General features: G+C 57.1%; 2 protein-coding genes across 2 annotated transcripts; one reads left to right on the forward strand and one right to left on the reverse strand.

The window, feature by feature from the left end:
- CCDC120 (coiled-coil domain containing 120) lies at positions 1-14775 on the forward strand. The gene is made up of 12 exons (XM_057539083.1): positions 1-297; positions 4246-4409; positions 7650-7749; positions 7918-8008; positions 8151-8284; positions 8950-9090; positions 9446-9749; positions 10096-10158; positions 10459-10633; positions 10765-10863; positions 12204-13118; positions 13619-14775. The coding sequence occupies exons 4-12, from the start codon at positions 7960-7962 to the stop codon at positions 13731-13733; spliced, it is 1995 nt and encodes a 664-aa protein (XP_057395066.1). The 5' UTR covers positions 1-297; positions 4246-4409; positions 7650-7749; positions 7918-7959; the 3' UTR covers positions 13734-14775.
- A 413-nt stretch (positions 14776-15188) lies between these two features.
- PRAF2 (PRA1 domain family member 2) lies at positions 15189-18353 on the reverse strand. The gene is made up of 3 exons (XM_057538837.1): positions 17858-18353; positions 16471-16688; positions 15189-16037 (listed from the first exon to the last, which is right to left on the reverse strand). Exons 1-3 carry the CDS (start codon positions 18034-18036, stop codon positions 15898-15900), a joined length of 537 nt encoding a protein of 178 aa, XP_057394820.1. The 5' UTR covers positions 18037-18353; the 3' UTR covers positions 15189-15897.
- Between the last annotated feature and the right edge of the window lie 67 nt (positions 18354-18420).

Below are 18420 nucleotides of genomic sequence, written 5' to 3' on the forward strand. Positions count from 1 at the left end.
GCTCGCGCTCAGCGGCGGAGGTGGCGGTGCCGCTGGGAGCGGACAGACCTGAGTTGAAGGTGGGGGGCCGGGGTCCACTGCCCTCGGTCGAGCGGCTGCTACCCTCCCACCCTCCCCGCGCCCCCCATCTGGCCCCCAGGGTTAACAGTCGCACGGCCGAACGCGGCCCACGGGCAGGGCGCGGAAGGGGAGTAGGCACGAGCCCGGGAACGAGCTGGGGGCAGCGAGGGAGGGGCGCTCCCACCACTCTTTCAGGCCTGCACCGACCCCGCCTACGCCGCGGGGCGAGGACCCTCGGTGAGTAACGCCCGCTTGGGGTTGGAAGGGAGGAGACGGCGGGGTGAAGGCCCGGAAACGCCGACCGGCGATGTACCTGCTCGCGCACCCCCGACCTCTGACCCCGTGGTCTCCCCCTCGACCCCTGCCTTACCTGGCTACATCTTTTTTTAACCTCGAAACCCGGCCAGTCTTGGCCCCAGGAGCTCTGGTCTGACCCCTGACCTAACCATATTTTGGCCTGGTGTGATCCTCAACCCCTGTTTTGTACCTCTAAATCCAGTCCTGACCCCAAACCCCATCCAGTTATGTTCTCAGGATCCTTGACCTGACCCCAGATCCTTGCCTGACCCTGTTCCATCTCTGAAGCTCATCTTGCCTTGTCTTGATCTCCCCAGTTTCCGTCCTGATGCTTGACCTGCCTATTCTCTTGTCCAGTCCCTGAACCCCTTCCAGTCATGTCCTGTACCCCTAACCCCAGTCTGATCCAGGTCTGTCCCGATTCCTGACCTCTGACTTATGTACTTTCTCCCCACCCAGTACTATCCCCCGGGTCCCCCTCCTGTCTCCTGAACTCCATCCTGGCCCACCACCTTTAGACTGTCCCTCTTGCCTCCTGCCATGTCCCTGCCCCCAAACCTATGCTGTTTTCCCTTGTCTTCTCTTGGCCCATCACTGTCCTCGTTCCTATCCTCATTCTGTCCTGGTCTTTTCCTGTTCCTTACCTCCACCCTGAACCTGCTCTTTTCCCTATCCTCTTCCTTGAACCGCTGTCTTGGCCTGTCCCCCATCATGTCTTCTGACTACCGTTTTATACTGACCCTGATTCCTGCCCTCCTCTTTTGTCCCCTACTGTCCCCTACTTTTTCTCTGGCCTTTGTCCATCCTATCCCCTGGCCAGTGTCCTGGATTCTTCTCTGTCTTATCTTTTGACCTCCATCCTACAACTCTGATTCTGTTTTGTCCCTTATACCCCTTCCTGTCCTGTGTCTTCATTCTGTCCCAACCCCAGGCCCCTGTTTTGCCCCTTACCATGCCCCTCCACGCTGTTCAGATCTCCCTCCTTCGTAACACCCACTTTCCATCTCCTCTGAGCCCAGAAGGACAGGGGTTCCATTATACCCTGACCATGAACTTGGAGCTTCCACTGTACCTATTATCTCTGAAATTCATCCCAAATGCTTCTCTTAGCATGAGCAAGAGCAAGCAGCCTTGTGGGCCCCGTGAGGCTGAGGGAGTTTTCACATGTGATTTCCCCCACCCAGTGATCTCACACAGAGCTTGCATTTCTCTCCCTGCCCCAGGAGGGCATGGAACTGTTCCTGTGCCCGCTACCCTCTCCAAGTGTGAAAGAACACCCTAAATTATTCAGTGACTCTCTGGGAGTCTGTGAGGTCTGGGTCATGTTTCCAGCCTTGCTAGGTTGGGGGCTGCCCCATGTAGGGGTGGGGGACTCAGGGGTATGTGTGAGTCTTCTAGGTCATGTTACCCCCATCTCCTGGTCTTGATCCCAGGTGCAGTGATCCCTGCTTTCCTGGCCTGGAAAAAAGTCCATCCTAGGCCAGAGGCTTCAGGGCTTGGTAGGGGTAGGATGGGGGCAGGAGTTTATCCTCCTCCTGTCAGCAGTAAGCAGTACAAATCTTGATGCTGAGTCCATCCTACCTCTGTGGGCAGGTCTGTGTGTATTGGGGGATCTCTGTTAGAATCAGGCTCATCCAGTAGTGACAATAACAACAACAACAAAAAAAGAAGTTCTCTTACTGTCTGAATCGCCTTGATTTTGAGGACAGACAGGGAGAATTTGAATAGTGAGGAAGTAACATGTCATTCAACTATGTTTTATTACCGTATTTCTCATAGAGAATAGTGAGAGTTTGAATAATGAAATATCAGACCTGTTTCATTTATCCAAAACAGGTATCCAAACCTATTAATAACAACACACACATCCCTCACTGTCCCAGTATATTTGGTACCCAAGTTCCGAGAGGGAGAGTTTGGATAGTTCAAACAGTGAAAGATATTAAGTTATCTGAAGTTATTCTGTTTTTGCATTTTGCAGAGTGAGTAGGGAGAATTCAGATAACAAGGGATAATGGCTCTAACTCAGAAATGTATTCAAATCTATTCATTTTCCTGTGCTCCAGTGGCAAGAGTTGGGATAGTAAGGGTACAGCATTATATAAATGTATTTGGTTCCTCTGTTTTGCCTGGTGAGTAAGGAAAGCTCAGAGAGTGAGGGATACCAGTCCTATCTCAAAAATGTATCCAAATCCATTCAGTTCCTGTATTTGGATAGTGAGAGTTCAGACAATTTTTCTGAATATATTTGGTTCCTGCATTTTTTTGGGGGGGGTTCCTGCATTTTTGATGTTGAGGAGGGAGAGGTTGGATAATGAGGGAAAACAGCTCTGTTTCAAATATGTCTGGTTTGGCAAGTAAGGAGGGTTCTATATCTAGGCTGCAAGTAGGGAGGGTTTCGAGGCTGAGGGATACCAGCTGTGTCTGAAAGTGTGTGTGTGTGTGTGTGTGTGTGTGTGTGTGTGTGTGTGTGTATTTGATTCCTGAGTTCGGACTGGGAGGAATACTTGTAATTATGTATGACATATTACATATACATATTGAGCACTTACCATGGACCAGGCACTGTCCTAAGCAAGCTTTGAATGTCTTAGCTCCTGTCATGCTCCCAACCCCCCTGTGAGTTTTATACTGCTGTCAGCATCCCCATTTTACAGATGAAGACATTGAGGCACAGAGAAGTTGAGTGACTTGTCCAAGCAGTCACACAGCCAGGAAGTGGCAGAGCTGGGTTGAATCTCAGACCCACCACTTGCTAGCCCTATGGGAGGCCACAGGAGGCTCAGGTCCCCGCTGGAGTGGGGCTTAGAGGTGGTTGTCTTCCAGACTGTTAAAAGCTGTGGACCAGGGCAATGATGTGTGTGGGTGACTCCGCCTTGCCTGGCCCAAGAGACCCAGTTACCTGCTCTTCCCTCCTTACTCTCGCCCCAGCCCACCTCTGCCTGAGTTTATTATTGTAGTTATTAACAGTTGTTAATGATGTGGTATGAGTTTTCTTGCACTTTGAAATGTCTTCCAAAGTTACTTTGGTCTCCATTGGCTCTGTTAGCACCGTTTACCCGTTTTCCAAATGCAGAAATCTAAGCCTTGAGACTCAATCTGCATTGCTGGCCAGGTACACTTGTCCCTCTCGGCTCTGATGGTTTTTTTTGGCCGTGCCACACAGCTTGCGGAATAATAGTCTCCCGACCAGGGATCGAACCCATGCCCCCTGCAGTGGAAGTGCGGAGTTCTAACCACTGGACCACCAGGGAATTCAGCTCTGATTTTATAAACATCCCCCTTCCCAGCCTCCTTGGTGTCCCACAAGAGGTGGGAGAGGCCATGGCTGAGAGGACACTCCCCACCAACACCCAGCTGCCCACCTTGTGGCTGCTGCCTCCATCAGCCCCAGGCAGTGAAGGGAGGGAGAAGGGGGGTGATGAAAGGGGCCTTTGTGTCCCGTGCCGGAAATCTCACACCCAGCAAGAAAGGTGGGCAGGGTGGCGGGAAGCCTCAGTAACACGTACACTGGGGTACACTGAGCGTTGCTGATACAGAGCAAGTTCCTCTCCAGGCCTGGCCCACCTGCCAAGTGGAGAGGGAGCTTTCCTCACTCTCCTCTTTCACATCTTGGCGTGGGCTGCTGTCGGGGCCTGGTTTGGGCCTGGGCCCTGACGTCACAGAGCAGATGGTCCCAAATGGAGCTCAAGATGTGTGGTGTGTGCCGGGGCAGGCCCAAAGCCCAGGTGGTGGTGGTGGGGAAACAGTACATCGCAGAGACTCAGAGCCCTCCATTTCCTTGACTCCTGGCCAGAAATGCCCCAGGAGGTGGGGGGAGGAACTGGGGAGACCCAGCCTGGATGTGAAGAAGCATGAGCCCCGTTTCCCACTCCTCCTCCCTTGCAGGAGTTGCCTCTGTCAACTTGCAACCCAGGACCCAGCCCCCTGAGTTCTGATTCTACCTGCTCTCATGCCTCTGTGATCAGAATCGGGCCTCTTCACCTCTGCGAGCCCCAGCTTTCATCTCTCCAAGCTGGCTATGAGGAGCTGGGTCTGTGCCATCCTCCCAGGTTTGTAGGGGTCAGGAGGGGTTAAACCACCAGTGTGTTTCTTCCGTTTGCTGGGATGATTTCTTCTGAAGCTGCAGAAGGTGGTAGGGTCTCTCCTTAGAAAAGTGGACCTTGTCTGTCCCAACTTGGGAAACTATTACCCCAGTGAGGGTGGGAATTGCCCTAAGACCTTCTCCCAACCCTGCCTTGCCCTGGGAGGAAAGGGTAGGGGTGTCAGGAACGTGGAGTGCTGCCAAGAGACGCACACCCGAGATACCCCAAGTCCTCTCCTGTGCTTACAACTCCCCAGACCTCCATCCCTTGGCTCCCAGGTAGTACCCTAGGGTGGGCAGTGTCTGATCTGGGTACTTGGGCAGCACCAGAGGCAGTCGCCGCTCCCACGACCCTTAGCCCTTCTTCCTCAATCCTCTGTTAGGTGTATGGGGTGAGGGGGGAGGTCCAGGCTCTCTTCTTGGCCGTGCTGGACACCCTGAGGGGACTTGGCTCCAAGACAGCTCCTAAGGGTGGCCGGAGCCCTGGTGTCAGGCAGGCAAGGGTTAAAAGGTATGGGCCGGCCCAGTCCCTGGCCAGGTAGGCTGGGCCATTGCCTAGTGGGAGGCGGCCTAGGCATCCGCCACTGCGCTCACCCGCTTATTGCCACTACCAGCCGGAGCAGGGCCTGGTTGAGACAACTATTTTTTTTGAGGTACCTGAGGCCACCCCACAGCACCTCTCTGCTCTGGCATTGGTGAGCACCTGGGAACAATGGGGCGAGGGGTCGGGGGAGAAGGGCACAGGGTGTGCTGAAGTTCCCTGTGGGAGGCAGCTAGGTCTCTGTGAGAGGCACAGCGAGGAAGGAGGGCCTGGCTAGAGGGGCGAAGCCTAAAATGTCCAATTTTCTTTCCTGGCATGAAGCCGATTCCTTGCCGGAAGTGGACGAGGGGAAGGGATGGGGGAGAGGAGAAGCCAGCGTCCCCCTTCTCTGCTCCCCGCTCCTTCCTCTCCCCCTTCCTCCCCTGCAGGTGTAGCCTCTGCCCTCCTTCAACCTGGGGCCCAGCCCCCTAGAAAGCCCAGACTGGGCTGTTGAGAAACTACTTGCAGGCACCTGCCTGGTCCTCCACACTGTTCCCCTAGAGTGTGGGCGGGGGGAGAGGACCTCTGGGGCGGTGTGGGGAACAGGCCCAGGCATTGGGAGTTTGTATTTGCTCCGAAGGTGGCGGGATGTGGAAATGGGGGTCCCACTGAGGTGTTGGGGTGCCACCCAGGTGAGGTGTCTTGGTTGTAAACAGTCATTACAGCCAGGAATTTCTTTCTCGGCTGTGGTGTCAGAAGGGCAGACCTGAAAAACCTGCTGGGCCCGCCTCTGGGTGTGGGGGGTGCCTTCTGCAGCTCTCTTGCTGCAGCCCATCCTGGGACGGGACGGGGCCACGGGATCACCAGTGGGGAGACCCAAGGGCTGGTGTGTGGGTGTGTTGGGGAGGGGACTGCTGGGATTCCCCCTTCTCACCATCTTTGGGTGGGAACCAGGCAGTCCCAGGACCCCAGGCCAATATGCGGAGGGTAGGTGAGCAGAGGCAGAGGCTTGGGAGTGGGTGTGAGCGTGTTGGGGGTGTGGAGCGTGGACCCTGCCCGATGACCCCATGACTCAGGCCCTAGCTATGTCCCCGAGGTCAGGCTGACAGGGTGGAGTCGGGGTTCCTGCCTATACCCCAGGTGGACTTCCAGGATGCCACGAGCTCCCAGGGAAGGAAGGCTCGAGGCATCCCAGTGTGGGATGTGGGACCAATCCTGGTGAACGGGCCCACTGGGGAGGAGTTGAGGTTCCTGTTGAGGTGGAGGAAGGTTTAGAGTTCCTCAAACCCAAATGGGGGCTGGGGAAGAAGGAACCCCAGGAGCCGAGGGGCAGAGGAGGCTAAGCTGGGACCTCAAAGAAAGCCTGCCTTGCCGGGTAATGTCAGACCTTGGAGGGGGGTGGTGAGGGCATGTGAGCACCTCTGCAGAGCACATGCTGCTGCCTAGATGTGCAAAAAGGCTTTAGGGACTGACCCCGCCCCTGATGTTGAGGACAAGGAACCCCTGCTTTGTGGGAGGGGCACAGCTCCCATGGGGTGGGTGGGAGGACTGCCGAGAAGCTGGTGGCACCCTATTAGCAGCTTGGCCACACCCCCAATGCATAGATGGGGAAGGGGCTTGAACCCACCCCTCCGTGGCTGCCTGGGTCTTCACACCTGGCCACCATGTCATGACAAAGTGTGAGGTAGGTGGGGATGGGACCTCTGTGGCCTCATGAGGTCCTCCCAATCGCCTGCCACCGAGGTCAGGCCAGGTGGTGGGAGGTGATGTCACCTGGCTGCCCAGCTGGGGACTGAGCAGGCTGTGGGACGGAGGGAGCAAACTCCAGAGGAAGGGATGAGGGCAGGGCTGGCAGCCAGCCAGGGCCGGCTCCATGGTCAGCCAGGGTGTCTGGGGGCAGAGAAGGAGGCAGGAGGCAGTCAGCTTGTTATCTGCAGCTGTGGGCTCTGCCACTCCCAGTCCCAGCAGGCTGACTTCCCTGTGCCAGGTGCAGGACAGGCTGGCGTGCGGGGAGGGGCCGGAGGGGTCCTGAGGCCAAGTGAACGCTCTCCCTGCCGCACCAGGGCCGCGGGATAGAGTTGGGACAAGTAGCGACCCACAGACCACAGTCATTCTTTTATTCACCCAGCAGACTTTCATTGAGCACTTGCTGTGTGCACAGAAGTGTTCTGAGTGCCAGAGATACTGATACATTTTCTGTCCTCATAAATGTACAAGGGAGGCACAGTCTTGTTTGACAGCAGTTGTGAGGGGACATAATGCGGGGGCCCACCTCTGGAAGTGACACTGAAGCCCCAGAATGTAAGAGACAACCAGGGGCTGGAGTGGCGAGAGGTGAAAAGTGCACTTTGGACAGCAGCGGCAGCCTGTGCAAAGGCCTGGCGGCCTGATGGGCTGGGAGCTTATGAGGGATTGGTGGGGTTCAGCACCTCTAGTAAGGGGGAGTGTTGGACCGGAGGGGTGGGCCTGGCTACATCCGTAGCTAACGGCAGGTTATTTCATCTCTTTGTGTCTTACTCTCCTCATCTCTAAAATGGGGGTAATAATAATCACAGAACTGCCATCACAGGGTGGTTGTGAAGATTAAATGTGGCCTAGAAGGTAACTGTTCCAGGCACCCAGGTGCTTAATAAATGCCTACTGTTCTTGTAGTTGGTTGAATCTGTACCATTAATTCTCCCTTCCCAGGCAAGACTCCTGACTGTGGCCCATGGGCCTCTGAGGAGGCATTGTAAGTCCGCCCAGCTCCCCACTTGCTGTGCTCCCACTCAATGGGAAGGGAACCAAGGTACCAGGGCCTTGACATTGACACAGATTCTCAGAGGGCAGGCCAAGCAGGTGGGCGGGGTCAGGGTACCCCTTATTCCCAGCTGGGGTGTGGGAACCTGGGTAGAGGGAGAGGTTGGCGGTGCACACCGGATGTGCTTCCTCAGTGGCTCCCGTGCATCACTGCTAGGCCTTGTCCAGCCATCAGCCACAGCCTCTTGACAGCACCAGGATGGAAGTCAAAGGTCAGCTGATCAGCTCTCCCACCTTCAGTGCCTCAGGTTAGTATCTGGTTCCCCCTCCTGCTGCCTCCTCCCCTGCTCTGAGTCACCACCTGCCCACTTGGGAAGGGTTGGTCCCTGGCCCCACAGCTGCCCCAGGCTGCCCTGATTGCCCCCCGATCTTTGCTCCCTCTGTGTCCAGCTGCCCTGTTTGGAGAGGCTGCCCCCCAGGTGAAGTCAGAGCGTCTGCGGGGGCTGCTCGACCGTCAGCGGACCCTGCAGGAGGCCCTGAGCCTGAAACTTCAGGAGCTACGAAAAGTGTGTCTCCAGGAGGCGGTGAGGGCCGGACCCTAAGGGTGTTGGTGCTGGGGGAGGAACAGGCACGAGGTAGGCAGACTGCGGTGGTGATTGCTGAGCCACTTGTCTGAGCTGTAGATTCCCCAAAGCTCAGCTTGCATGTCTTAGAATCAATAAAATATGGTGATATTTTGCCACCATCCCCTATCAACAATTTGAAATCCAAAAAAACTCAAAAACAGAACAAAACAAGTTATTTCCAAAACTTGGCAGTGAAACCTGACCTGAACTGACACGGGGTGATTTATAGTTTCGATTTATCCCCCTTGCTGTGAATGACCACACAGTTTGCCAGAAATAATAATGCAGTTCAGAGCATGCAGCCCACGCCCTGAAGGGAATGTCATATAATATGCAGTGTACAGATGGTGTCACCTTTATAAAAACTATGAAATTCTGTATTCCAAAGCAGGTCTCCCTGCCTCCCGTGCCCACTGCCCTGGGGACTTGGGCCACTGAGGCGCTGAGAGTCTCTGCTGCATACCCACCTGGTGGAGAATTGGGAGGAGGAAGAGAAATAACAGGCATGGGTGCTGAGCAGGGCTGGGCTCCTAGTAGGACTTCTGCACCTTCGGGGGTCGTTACTGCCTTGCCACATCCCCCCAACTAACACTTGGTAGTCTCTGACCCCTGCCCCCGCCCAGGAGCTGACTGGCCAGCTGCCCCCCGAGTGCCCACTGGAGCCTGGTGAACGGCCCCAGTTGGTCCGCCGGCGGCCGCCTGCAGCCCGCGCCTACCCTCCACCGCACCCCAATCCAGCACACCACTCCTTGTGCCCTGCCAAGGTGAGCAGATGGGCGTGCAGAGCAACATGGGGGTGGGACAGGAGCCCGGAGGAAGCCGAGAGAGCGGGTTGCAGCAGGGGAAGGAGAGGCTAAGGTGAGGAGGGAAGGAGCTTGAGGGAGGTGGGTTCCAGGTCTGAGAGAGGATGCTGGTCCCTGTCAGGATAGGCCTCTCACCCCCAGGAAGATGAAGAGACCCAGCCCTAATCCACACAGGCCCTGCCCCCAGAGGGAGAATAGGCCACCCCCAGGAGGGGCAGGCCCCGCCTCCAGCGTAGCTGGGCTTTGCCATCACTTGGTCCTGGTGCTTGGCCATTTCCATTTCCAACATTTGGTCCTGTCCCACCCTCTTGGGTAGTCCCCGCAGGAGCTGGCGCTCGAGGCCCTGGAGCGCGAAGTGTCAGTGCAGCAGCAGATTGCGGCAGCTGCCCGCCGCCTGGCCTTGGCCCCTGAGCTCAGCGCCGAGCAGCGCCGACGTCGGCGCCAGGTCCAGGCAGATGCTTTGCGGAGGCTGCATGAGCTGGAGGAGCAGCTTGGGGACGTCCGGGCCCACCTGGGTCTCCCGGGGATCCCGCCGCCCCAGCCCCTGCCGCTGTCCGCTGGGACAGTTATCACTGCCCAGGGAGTCTGCCTGGGCACGCGCCTCACCCAGCTCAGCCAAGGTGAGCCAGGCCCTGTCACCCCACCGATGAAAGCAGGAAGATGGGCATTGGCTAAGGGACATGGTAGAGGTGGAGTGGGTGAGCAGCCAGTGAAAAGTGGGAGGTAGGCAGAACTTAAGGGGCCCTACCAGTAAGACGAATTGTGTAAACTGGCTCCTGGGCAAGGGTGGGGCCATTGGGAATAGGCATCAGGAAAGTGAGGAACCAAGCCTCTGGTGGTCTTGGATTTAGGTAAAGGTGGATTCTTGGGAAGTGTACGGGATGGGGAGGAGACGGCCCAGTGGTGTAAGGGGATGGCACCCAGACCTTGCATTGATAGGCCTGGGTCTCCCCTTCTTACCTGTAGAAGACGTAGTTCTGCACTCGGAGAGCAGCTCCCTCTCAGAGTCTGGGGCCAGCCATGATAATGGTGAGGACCCCTGTCCCCCAAATCCACCCATCTTTTGATGCTTAGCCCCCACCCTCCCTCTTCAGCTCCTCTTTAGCCATGACCCATCCTCCTGTGGAGCCCCCATTTTCTTTGCTTCAATCCCCCTGCCCCACCCCATCAGCCCCAGTTCCTGCCTCATCCCTTAGCTCTTCCTCAGCCTGTCCTACCTGCTTAGCCCTCTGCCCCTCCCTACCTCCCTAGCCCCTGCCCTTTGCTTTGCCCACAACCCTTCAGGCACCCTCCCATTGAATTCTCCCCCACTTTCTCCCTTCCACCCAGAGGAGCCCCGTGGCTGCTTCCCTCTGGCTGAGCGCCCTTCACCACCGAAGGCCTGGGACCAGCTGCGGGCAGTATCTGGGGGCAGCCCTGAGCGGCGAACCCCGTGGAAACCACCCCCATCGGATCTTTATGGGGATCTGAAGAGCCGGCGGAACTCTGTGGCCAGCCCCACCAGGTGAGGGTGAGCCCCTCCCCTCCTTCCCCAGGAGCCAGGAGTGGGAGCTGAGCCTGGGCTGGCAGGAGGGCCTGCTGCTAGGTACGGTCTCTAACCTGGACCCCCACCTGGGCCTGCTTGTCTCTGTCTAGCCCCACACGCTCGCTGCCCAGGAGTGCCTCCAGTTTTGAGGGGCGAAGTGTGCCTGCCACCCCTGTCCTCACCCGGGGCGCTGGCCCCCAGCTCTGCAAGTAAGTGGACTCTGAGGGTGAGATTGAAGGCCAAAGGAGGGAACCGGTAGTTCTAACTGGGGGTGTTGGGGAGAGCATTATCAAAGGGTGTGGGACATGAAAGACTGGCCTTTAAATCTATCAGTTTTATTCTGGTTTTCTATGTAGGTTTTATGAAAACGCAAGAATTTTATTTTAGTTTCAGAACTTTTGTTCATAATGCACCCTATTGCATGATAAAGAAATATAGGTAAAACACCTTTTGGAATATGCCATATGTGTATATGTGTAATGTCACATTATAAATAAAATTTTTTTAATTGACCAAAAGAAAAAAAAGAAAAGAAAAGAAAGGCTGGGTTTTGAAAGGTGAATAGGAGTTGTCTTGGTGGAGAAGGGGATGGGGATTTGGGGCAGAAGCACCAAAGTTTGAGAATGGGCTTTTCTGTGCATTTTGGGCAAGTCATTTCCCTTCTCTGAATCTTTGTCTCCTCATTTGTGAAATGGGGATAATAATATCTGCCTGTGGAAGATACTGTAGGCATAAATGAGTTCTGGTTAACATGTACTGTGTACCTACCATCTGCTAGGAATCAGTGCTTTACTTGGTATCAAACTCATTTAATTGTCACAACATCCCTGTGATGTAGGTGCTATTATTATTCCCATTTTAGAGATGAGGAAACTGAGACACAGAGAGGTTAAGTAACTTGCTAGTAAACTGAAGACCTGGTATTTGAATCCAGGCAAGTTTGACTCAAGAGTCCGTGCTTTTAACCACGGTACTCTACTACTTCTTAAACAAGTATGTACTTACTAAGTGCCTACTTTTTCTGGGCTGTGAACAGAACAAAGTCCCCATCCTTGTGACACTTGCATTCTATGAATAGTGGCTGTTGGGATGATAGTTTTGGGTGGTTCATACACATGATGGGACAGAGAATTCAGGAAGGGTCTTGAATTCCTGGCCTAAGGTTTAGGACCTCATGTTAGAGGAGGCGGGGAGCCCTGAGAAGCACCTTAGTAGGGGATGAGGGGTCAGATGTGTTAGGAAGAGCCCTCCGCCCTCCCCTGCTAGCATTTCCTCTTGAGCCCTACACACACTTACATCTCCCTCGGAGCTAACAGTCCCAGGCACCCCCATACGTTTTTAACCCCTCTGCTCCCCAGTCCGTGGCAGAACCTCTGCTGCTCTTTACATGCCACTACCTTTCACCTTTATACACACAGCTTCTAATCCTGGGCCTATTTTGGAGGTGTGGAAGTGAAGGCTCAGAGAGAGGCAGGATAGGGAGGGCACTCATCCCATCTCCCTGATATTTTTGACCCTTCTCCCATCACCCCCACCTCTGCTCCCCCAGACCTGAAGGCCTCCATTCTCGCCAGTGGTCCGGCAGCCAGGACTCCCAGATGGGCTTCCCCCGGGCGGACCCTGTCTCCGACCGTGCCTCCCTCTTCGCAGCTCGCACCCGCCGCAGCAATAGCTCCGAGGCCCTGCTGGTGGACCGGGCAGCTAGTGGGGGAGCTGGCTCCCCGCCTGCACCTCTGGTTCCCCCTGCCGCTGGTCCCCCAGTCTGCAAGAGCAGTGAGGTGCTATATGAGCGCCCCCAACCAACTCCTGCCTTCTCCTCCCGCACAGCTGGCCCCCCAGACCCTCCCCGGGCCGCCCGGCCCAGCTCAGCCGCCCCTGCCTCCCGCGGGGTCCCCCGGCTCCCGCCTGTGTGTGGGGACTTCCTCTTGGACTACTCCCTGGACCGGGGCCTGCCCCGCGGTGGCGGCGGGACAGGCTGGGGGGAGCTGCTGCCCGCAGCTGAGGTCCCAGGACCCCTCTCCCGCCGGGATGGGCTCCTCGCCATGCTCCCAGGCCCACCACCTGTGTATGCAGCTGACGGCAGCAGCCCCCTCCTCCGCAGCAAGGACCCCCACAGCCGTGCCACCCGCACCAAGCCCTGTGGCCTGCCCCTGGAGGCTGCTGAGGGCCCAGAGGTGCATCCCAACCCTCTGCTGTGGATGCCCCCACCCGCCCGTATCCCCCCAGCTGGTGAGCGCAGCGGCCACAAGAACCTTGCCCTGGAGGGGCTGCGGGACTGGTACATCCGGAACTCGGGACTGGCCACAGGGCCCCAGCGCCGGCCTGGGCTCCCCCACATGGGCCCGCAGCACCCGCCCTTCCTCCATGCCCGCTGCTATGAGGTGGGCCAGGCGCTGTATGGGGCCCCCAGCCAGGCGCCACTCCCGCACTCAAGGAGTTTCACGGCGCCCCCTGTCTCCGGCAGGTATGGGGGGTGCTTTTACTGATGGGTAGGGGTCTCTTGAGGCAGATGGCAAAGGTGTCCAGGCCAGGGAGCCAGCTAGTCATGGTAGTTAATGACATGGACCACGAGAGAAGTAGCTGCAGCCTTGGCCCGGGGTCATTGGGCCCTGCCTGACTCGCATTAGTCCGTGGGGTCTCGGTGGAGGGGTATCTTGGGTCCTGGTAGCAGCAGTTCTTCACCAAGCTAATACAAGAATTTTAATATTTGAACAACCAGTGCATGTCAGCTGAAAATGAGCCTTGAAACTAGGGTGCTGGGAGGAAGGGACGTCCTGTGCCCCTTGCCTTTCTCTTCCTCTTTTCACCATGCCCCACGCTTGTGAGCCTAAAGGTGCTGTCCTGTGCCTGCCTCCACCTCTTTAACGAGCCTCTTTTCCTCTCTCTTTCTGTGTCTTGTCCGTCTTTTCCTCTCTCCTCTGTCTTCCCACCCTGTCCTCTGGATTCCTGCTACCCCTTCTAAAGATACTACGCGGACTTCCTGTACCCCCCGGAGCTGAGCGCTCGTTTAAGTGACCTGACGCTAGAGGGGGAGCAGTCCTCCGGTTCTGACCCCCAGACCCCGGGGACACTGGTCTGACCCCTTCTCATATGCCCCTTGTTGGCCTGGGTATGACTTCAGTCTGGGGAGCACACAGCTGACCTCGCTGAGCCCTGGGGTGTGGCTGGTCTCGGTCCTGGGGGGCACCAACGTGATCTTCCAGGGCCCCTGGCTCCCCGTGGGCCCACGAAGGTGTCTGACACCCTGTGTCTCCTCTCACGCTGTGCTGGGGGCTGGGGGCCCTCCGCCAGCTTAAAAGAGAGGGGAGGGGATGATGTAATGGGGACTCCAAGCCCCTTCCTCCATTTCTGTTTACAGTTGTGATCTAGGTATTCACTGTCTTCCCTCAACACTAGACGTTTTATAAAAAAGGAAACTGTGATCTCGTCCTGGTTGGGTTCATTTCTGTCCCCATGCCCAGCCTGTTCCATTCAGGAGCCCCCTCCACAAAACGGACCATATAGGGTCTCAGGGCCCAGTTTGGGGCAGCCAGGAGACTCCAGTGTGAACAGAACTCCCTGCTACCCCCCACTGGGGCAGTTTTTCTTGGGGAGGTGCCCACATTTGGAAGGACTGAAGTCTGGGTGGGGGGCTTGCGTTCATTTTCCCTCCCCCAGGGTGCCTGAAGGCGCCCCAGTCCCTGTCTGCCTGTCTGTGCCCGCTGCCTCTGCCCACAGAGTGAGATGGCCCAGCCTTTGGCGGCAGCCTCCTCTGCCCCGACTATCCCCAATCAGGAGGCCCCACAGGAGGACCAAAGGGCAGAACCATTGGGTGTGTTGTGTCCTGGGATGTGGCGGTGGTGGAACCTGGCGTCTGGTAGATGACAATGAAATCCTCATGTGACGTCTCGCCACGGGTTATGTCACACCTTCCTTGGCTTTCCTTCCATCCACCACTTTTTAAACAAATCCACACAAGCTGTGTTTTCTATGATACCTGTCTGTGGCTTTCTGGAGCTGGGGGTTCCCCTACCCCCTTTACCTAGTGTTAAACTTTTCTTTTTGTACTAATGGATCTGGGTCCAAGACACTACCCACACTGGAAGGGGATTTCTATAATAAATGTGTAAACTGAAACAGTGCATTGCTTCCCTGTCTGCCTTGCCTTGGGGGCCCACATCTTTAGCTAAGACTAGATAATGTATTTTTACAAGAAAAAAAAATATAGCACCATGGAAACAGCCTGTGATAATGTCATCTGCTTTAGTTTTACTTGCTTTGTGATGTGGGGCAACTTCTTTGCCTGTCCGTGCTCAGATTCCTAGCCAAGAGCCCTTAGTAATACAAATGCTGGCAGCAAACACTCCGTGCCCTTAACTCCCTTGTGTGTTAATGCCACCCTAGAGGTAATAGGTTCAAGAAAGGAACTGAGAGCTCGTCCTTCAGCCCACATATTTGACAGAGACCCAGTCAGAAAGTCTCTAGTAGAATTGAAAAGCAGGTCACTTCTGGCCATTGAAACACACAGACTTTACCCAGGAGGCCCAAATTGGCTTGAGCAATGCAACAGCCTTTATTGTTGTAGCAACACTGATATATATGCCCCATTCCTGGTCAGGGCTACCCCCACCCCACCCCACCCCATCCCACCCCTTGGTCCTTGTCACTGTGGAACTTTCTGGGGGGTGGGCTGGGGAGTGGCAGAATCCCTAAGCAGAGCTGGAGGGAGGCAAATGGGACTGGTGAATGTTGGGGTCACCTGGGACCAAGGGTTCAACTGGGTCAGGATACCTGAATCCTCCACCCAGATGGGGGCTGAGAACACTTGGATCCTGGGTTCAAAGCTGGGGTGGGGTCTGGAAAAGCCTTGGTCCAGGGTTCAAGATCTGAGAATGCCTTGGTCCCAGTCCCCAGCTTTGGGGCTGAGCATGGGAGATAGGTGGGTCCCAGATTGGGGTTGAGGGGCAGTGTCTCTGGGCCCAGAGTTGGAGGTTGGCCATGGATGCTCTGGTCTCCAAGCCCCAGTTTTGGGCTGGATGTGGGTGTCTGTGGTTCCCAAGTTCAGGGCTGGGAAGACTCTGGTTTCCTAAACTGGGGGGCTGGGTATGAGGGAATATCCCAGTTTGGGACCTGGGGGAAGGGTTGCAGTTGTCCTGTTTTTTGAACTGGGCAGGGGCTCCTATTTTAAGGACTGGGAAAGGGCTCTGGGTCTGGGCCAGGGTGGGGATGGCATTCTCCATGTCTTGGGTACAGATCCCAGGGCCCTAGGATCCAGCCTCCTGTTCTTGTCCCAGCGCCTCCAGCAGCAACCCCATTGGCGTCCGCTTGAGACCAATGCTCTCGATCTGGTTCTCAATCTTGTTCTTGAGGTTGCGCAGGCGCAGTGACGCGTGCACCAGGATCACTGTGGGCAATACCGAGAGGAGTGGGGTCAGTGGGATGGGACATCAGCCTTTAGCTAATGGGGGCCCAGAGAAGGGAACTGGAGCACAGGTAGACCAATGGCGTGGTCAGTAGCCAGGACGCCTCTGAACCCTGCTAGTGTGGCGGAGTAATGCGCTTCGCAACAGGGGCGTGGCCAGGGAGGGTGCCCAGTAATGGGGACGTGGCCGGTGGAAGGCACTTCATACTAGCAGTGACGCCCAGAAGGGCGGTTGTAAGAGGGGCGTTCCCAGGGAGGGGAGCAAAGCCAGGGAAGGCGCTTTGTAAAGGAGGTGTGGCCTTGCCCGCCGGGTGTCCCAGCCCCCTCTCAGCCCAGGAACCAGGGTAGGGCGGGCCTGGTGCCGTCTGCGAGCGCTGGCCGTCTTCCCGGCCATCTCAGGGTAGTGGAGACTCACGAAGCACGGGCCCGGCGATGCTGAGCAGGAAGGTGTAAGCGCCGCCTGCGGCCCAGAGAACGAGGAGGCCGAGGGCAAGCACTGCGGCCAGGCAGGCGGCTGGGTGGCTGCGACGGCAGCGGCGCACGGCTGCTCGAGTCTCAGCCGCCCACACCAGCATGCCAAGGGCCACCGCCACTACCAGCGCGCTTAGGAGGGTGTGCAGCGGGCGCACGTACCTGCGGGGACAATGGAACTAAGCTAGACGGGCAGGCGGGGAGAGGGCCGCCTGGCCCCCGTGCCTCCCAGACCACCGTCCACCAGAGTCCGTGCCCCGAGAGCTTTGGTTCCCACCCCCACACCCGCCCCCGCTCCCGCTCCGGACCCTCCAGCCCGGCAAATACTCCCGTCAGCCCTGTCTCCAACAGGTCCACCCTTCAGGGATTCCAACTCCCAGGAGCCCTGGGCTCCCCTGGAGCCTGTGGACCCTGTGGACCCTCATTTCTTTCTGTCAATCCTACAGTCCCATCTTCCTGAGATCTCCTGCTTCAGGCCCTCCCATCCCGCTAGGCCCCAGGGTTCACAGCCTTTCCCTGCTCTTTCCTTCCGACCCTACCCCTGCAGGACCCACTCCAGCCGGCCCCCCCAACCCAACGTGCCCCAAAACCCACTCTTTGCAAAGGCCCATCCCTTGCAAATTCCTCTTCCAGTCCTTCTGTTTCCATACGTTTCCCTCTCCCCAGGCCCAGAGTCCCTTCCAGACTTCCTCCCCTTCAAATTCCCCCTCCAGGTTCCCATTTCCTATAGATTCCTCCCTCATTACTAGAACCCCTTCCAGGCTTTCAGTGCCACTCTTAACTTCCAGTCCTGCCCAAGTCCCTCTTCCAGGTTCTCCATCCCTCCCTGGTCTCAGGCCTTCCATCCCCGGGTCCTCCCTCTAGACTCAAGTTCCCCAACAGGTACCTGCTCCTGGAGCATTCCAATTATAGCCAGGCCCCTCTCCAAGCCCAGATCCTCCACAAGTCCACCCTTCAACTTGACCACGTCCTGTCCCTGTCGTAAGTCCTCCAAGGCCATCTTAATCTGGCCCCATCACCCCTCAGGCACAGTCGTGTCCCACTTTCGGGCCCTCCTTATCTTCAGGTCCACACTTCCCCCTACCCCCGCAGGACCCACTCCAGCCGACCCCCCCATCCCAACCTGCCCCTAAACCCACCCTTTGCAAAGGCCAACCCTTTCAGATTCCTCTTCCAGGCCTTCTGTCTCCCAGTTTTCCCTTCAGTTTCACACTCTACTGAATTCGCCCTTCAAGGTCTTGCAGCCCCCTCAAAATCCCGCGGGTCCACCCTCCATGCCCAGCGGGCGCCCCCGGCCAACCTGAGCCTCCCTCCCTCCCTCCCTCCCTCACCCGGCCAGAGCGAGACCGAGGCCGAAGCAGATAAGGTAGTTGGTTTGATAGTAGAGAAGGTTGTTGATGACGCGGTGGCACCATCGCTGCGGGTCGCGTGGATCCGGGGCCGCCAGACGCGCCGACCCCAGAACGAAGTCGTCCAGGGCGCGTAACGGTGGCAGCCGCACCTCCGACATCCTGCCGGTCGACGTAGCTGGACCAGTCAGAGGAGCGGCCGGACTACAACACCCGTTCTACACCGCGCCACCGTGGGGCACACCGGGAAACGGAGTTTGGGCCCTGCAACCGCTACCCTGACGACCTAGTGGACTGCGCAGAGGCAGCAGCGCACGTGACCGAAAATACCAACAACACGCCGGAACTGTAAGGTAGCAGGGGCCGCTGGGAAATTAAGTCTCCGCCGCGGGGCGAGGCATTCCCGTCCACCCCCAGGCGGGGGCGCCATGGGGACGGTTCTGGGCGGTGCTGGCGGCTCTGGCACACAGTGGCCAGACATTAGAGGACATGCAGACTGTCAGAAGGACCCGAGCAGGATCCCACTTCCTTCCTGTCAGGGTCCA

Source organism: Balaenoptera acutorostrata, chromosome X, assembly GCF_949987535.1.
Source record: "Balaenoptera acutorostrata chromosome X, mBalAcu1.1, whole genome shotgun sequence".
NCBI lineage: Eukaryota > Metazoa > Chordata > Mammalia > Artiodactyla > Balaenopteridae > Balaenoptera > Balaenoptera acutorostrata.

Excerpts from the sequence above, each read along its gene's own strand:
- PRAF2 (XM_057538837.1), bottom strand. The coding sequence starts at position 18,036 with ATGTCGGAGGTGCGGCTGCCACCGTTACGCGCCCTGGACGACTTCGTT. Across the intron at positions 16,689-17,857 it reads CTCGGTCTCGCTCTGGCCGG|GTACGTGCGCCCGCTGCACA; the intron begins GTGAGGGAGGGA and ends TTGTCCCCGCAG. Across the intron at positions 16,038-16,470 it reads CATCGCCGGGCCCGTGCTTC|TGATCCTGGTGCACGCGTCA; the intron begins GTGAGTCTCCAC and ends TATTGCCCACAG.
- CCDC120 (XM_057539083.1), top strand. The coding sequence starts at position 7,960 with ATGGAAGTCAAAGGTCAGCTGATCAGCTCTCCCACCTTCAGTGCCTCA. Across the intron at positions 10,159-10,458 it reads TGGGGCCAGCCATGATAATG|AGGAGCCCCGTGGCTGCTTC; the intron begins GTGAGGACCCCT and ends CCTTCCACCCAG. Across the intron at positions 10,634-10,764 it reads TCTGTGGCCAGCCCCACCAG|CCCCACACGCTCGCTGCCCA; the intron begins GTGAGGGTGAGC and ends GTCTCTGTCTAG.